The sequence below is a fragment of the Ochotona curzoniae genome, unplaced genomic scaffold (genome assembly GCF_017591425.1).
Source record: "Ochotona curzoniae isolate NIBS_2020 unplaced genomic scaffold, NIBS_Ocur_1.0 contig_1328, whole genome shotgun sequence".
NCBI lineage: Eukaryota > Metazoa > Chordata > Mammalia > Lagomorpha > Ochotonidae > Ochotona > Ochotona curzoniae.
Window position 1 is genome coordinate 278,908 of NW_024465041.1, and position 2,645 is coordinate 281,552.

At 40.5% G+C, this 2,645-nt stretch overlaps 1 protein-coding gene across 1 annotated transcript; it reads right to left on the reverse strand.

Annotated features, from left to right (window-relative positions):
* Positions 1 to 1,293: 1,293 nt before the first annotated feature.
* LOC121146475 (olfactory receptor 7A10-like) lies at positions 1,294 to 2,220 on the reverse strand. Its single transcript, XM_040965898.1, has one exon. The coding sequence runs from the start codon at positions 2,218 to 2,220 to the stop codon at positions 1,294 to 1,296; it is 927 nt and encodes a 308-aa protein (XP_040821832.1).
* Positions 2,221 to 2,645: the final 425 nt, after the last annotated feature.

A 2,645-nucleotide genomic window follows, 5' to 3' on the forward strand; every position in this document is an offset into this window, starting at 1 on the left:
TTATATTATAAACATTTTGATATTTTTTGATAAAGGAAAATTAGATTTAAAAAATTGAATTAATACTATACTGCCAGAAAATGACATTGTAATGTTTATAGGAAACTAAAAATGAAATATGAGAACTAATTTGGTTTGGTTGCCAAAAGAAAAGATTACTACTGTCTGACTATCTTAGGTGTCATATTTTTATAGATTATTTTATAAAAAAAGAGACTGAGAGAGTGAACGGGAGGGAATGAGACATGGAGAGATCTTTTATCAGCTGGATCACTCCTAATTGTGCATGTTAGCCAGGGCTGGGCCTCCCTGAAGCCAGGAGATTAATCCTGGTCTCCCAGCTGGGTGACAGGAGTCCATCTGCAGCCTTCCCAGATGCATTATCCAGGAGTGAATCAGAAGGGGAATGTTGGGACTCAGAGTCGCTTCCATGTGGGTCCATGGCATTGCAAGCATTAGCGTCTCACTTTCATGAAGGTTTTTACACTTGTCTCAGAAACAGTGTGGCATCTCTAGAAACCTGGCATGTGAGAGCACTCATTGGGTTACGTAGAAATGTATGTCACTGAGATAATCAGATGTGCTTGTCCTTTGTACTTCAGTTACAATGAACTTCCACATATATATTTCATATATTTCAAGTCTCATTAAGCAATGATACGTGGCTTATGAAAGCTATTGAAAACAGCCATAAACTGACAGTGTATCACCTTCACGAAACCTCATGGGTAAAAGTACAACAAGGACAGTTTTCTGATAACTTACCGTCAAGCCAGGAGTAGGACAATTTCTTAGAACTCCAATGAAGACACACGTGTTTTGCCAAAATTTCTATCCCGGCACCAAGGATAGCAATATAGAATTACATGAGTTTAATAAATGGATGGGGATATTCTTATGATATTTTAAAATTTTATTTTTAAACCATTTATGGATATAAAGTAAGGAGGTTCAATATATTTCCTAAAAATTTCTAAGATATTACTATACATCACTGACTCATTCGTCTCCTTTAGTTTTTTCTACAGTCATGTTATTTAAACACTTTAATAATAGAATTAAGGATAAGTTGAAATAGAGAAAACGTATTGACCTACCAGATAACACACAATGCAATGCAATGGGTAAGTCATTTGCAGTGTACTCAGGGGAATTAAGCATTTAAAAAGCACAGTGAACAGACTAAGCAAGCTCTGCTTCTTCCTCTGACAAATTCATCATGATGTCTAACATTGAGGCTTAAGGCATGAAGTCACTGACACTGCTCAGCCCCAAACATGGTAGGGTCCACTATCATTTATGGAACAATAGTCTTTTCAGAGCCCTCTTCATGTCTGTGTTCCTCAGGCTGTAGATGACGGGGTTCAGCATGGGGGTCACCACAGTGTACATCACTGAGGCTGTTGCAGTTGAGGCTGAACTTGGGGCAGCACTGGCACTGAGGTACACACCAATGACTGTGCCATAAAATAGGGAGATAGTCAAGAGATGAGAAGCACAGGTGGAAAAGGCTTTATACTTGCCCTGTTTTGATGAGATGGCACGGATGGAGGAGGCAATTTTAAAGTAGGAGTACAGGATCCCAGCCAGGGGACCTCCTGCCAGCAACAAAGCTCCAAAATACATCATGAGGTCATTGAGAAAGGTGTCAGAACAGGCTCTGTGGATCACCTGATTCAACTCACAAAAAAAGTGAGGGATTTCCACGTGTGTGCTGAAGCTCAGCCTCAGCACCAACAAGCTGTGTAACAAGGCATGCAAGACACTGATGGTCAAGCACAATAAAACGAGCTGCACACAGAGCCGGGGATTCATGATGACCGTGTAGTGCAAGGGGTGACAAATGGCCACAAATCGGTCATAGGCCATCACCGTCAGAAGGAAATTATCCAGACCTCCAAATATCATAAAGAAGAACATCTGTGTGATGCAGCCTGCATAGCTGATGGATCTGCTCTGAACCTGGATGTTCACCAGCATCTTGGGGATGGTGGTGGTGGTGAAGCAGACATCCACCAAAGACAGGTTGGCAAGGAAGAAGTACATGGGTGTGTGCAGGTGGGTGGCTGACAAGATGGCCAGGATGATGAGCAGGTTCCCAATGACACAAATCACATACATGCAGAGCAACAGACCAAATGTAAGAGGTTGCAATGCTGGGTCCTCTGAGAAACCAAGCAGAAGGAATTCTGAAAGCCTAGTTTGGTTGCTCAGTTTCATGTGGTGTAGATCACTAGCAGGAAGAAGTAGTTGAACCTGAAACATATTCATAAAATACAGATGCAAACAACACAGCAGAAACCCCAAATTTATATTTTCCGCTTCAGAACATAACTCCCACATTTAGAGATCACTTGGTATTAATATTGGTCCTTCCCCCTGGGATCACTGACAAATAATTCCTTTCTATCCTCAATGCTTCCCTGCACGATCACACACTTCTCATGTATAATGAGATCTTCTTTGACCCACTTGCAGAATATCTATTCATCAGTGGTTAAAAACTCACCATTGATTTTCCAATTGAATGCATGAAGAATAAATCAGGAAAAAAGCAGTGTATAATATTTGATTCTATGTATCTTAAGAGATAAAGAGATTCAGTTCTGATTATGAAATAAAATGATCTTCAAGCACTTGGGACA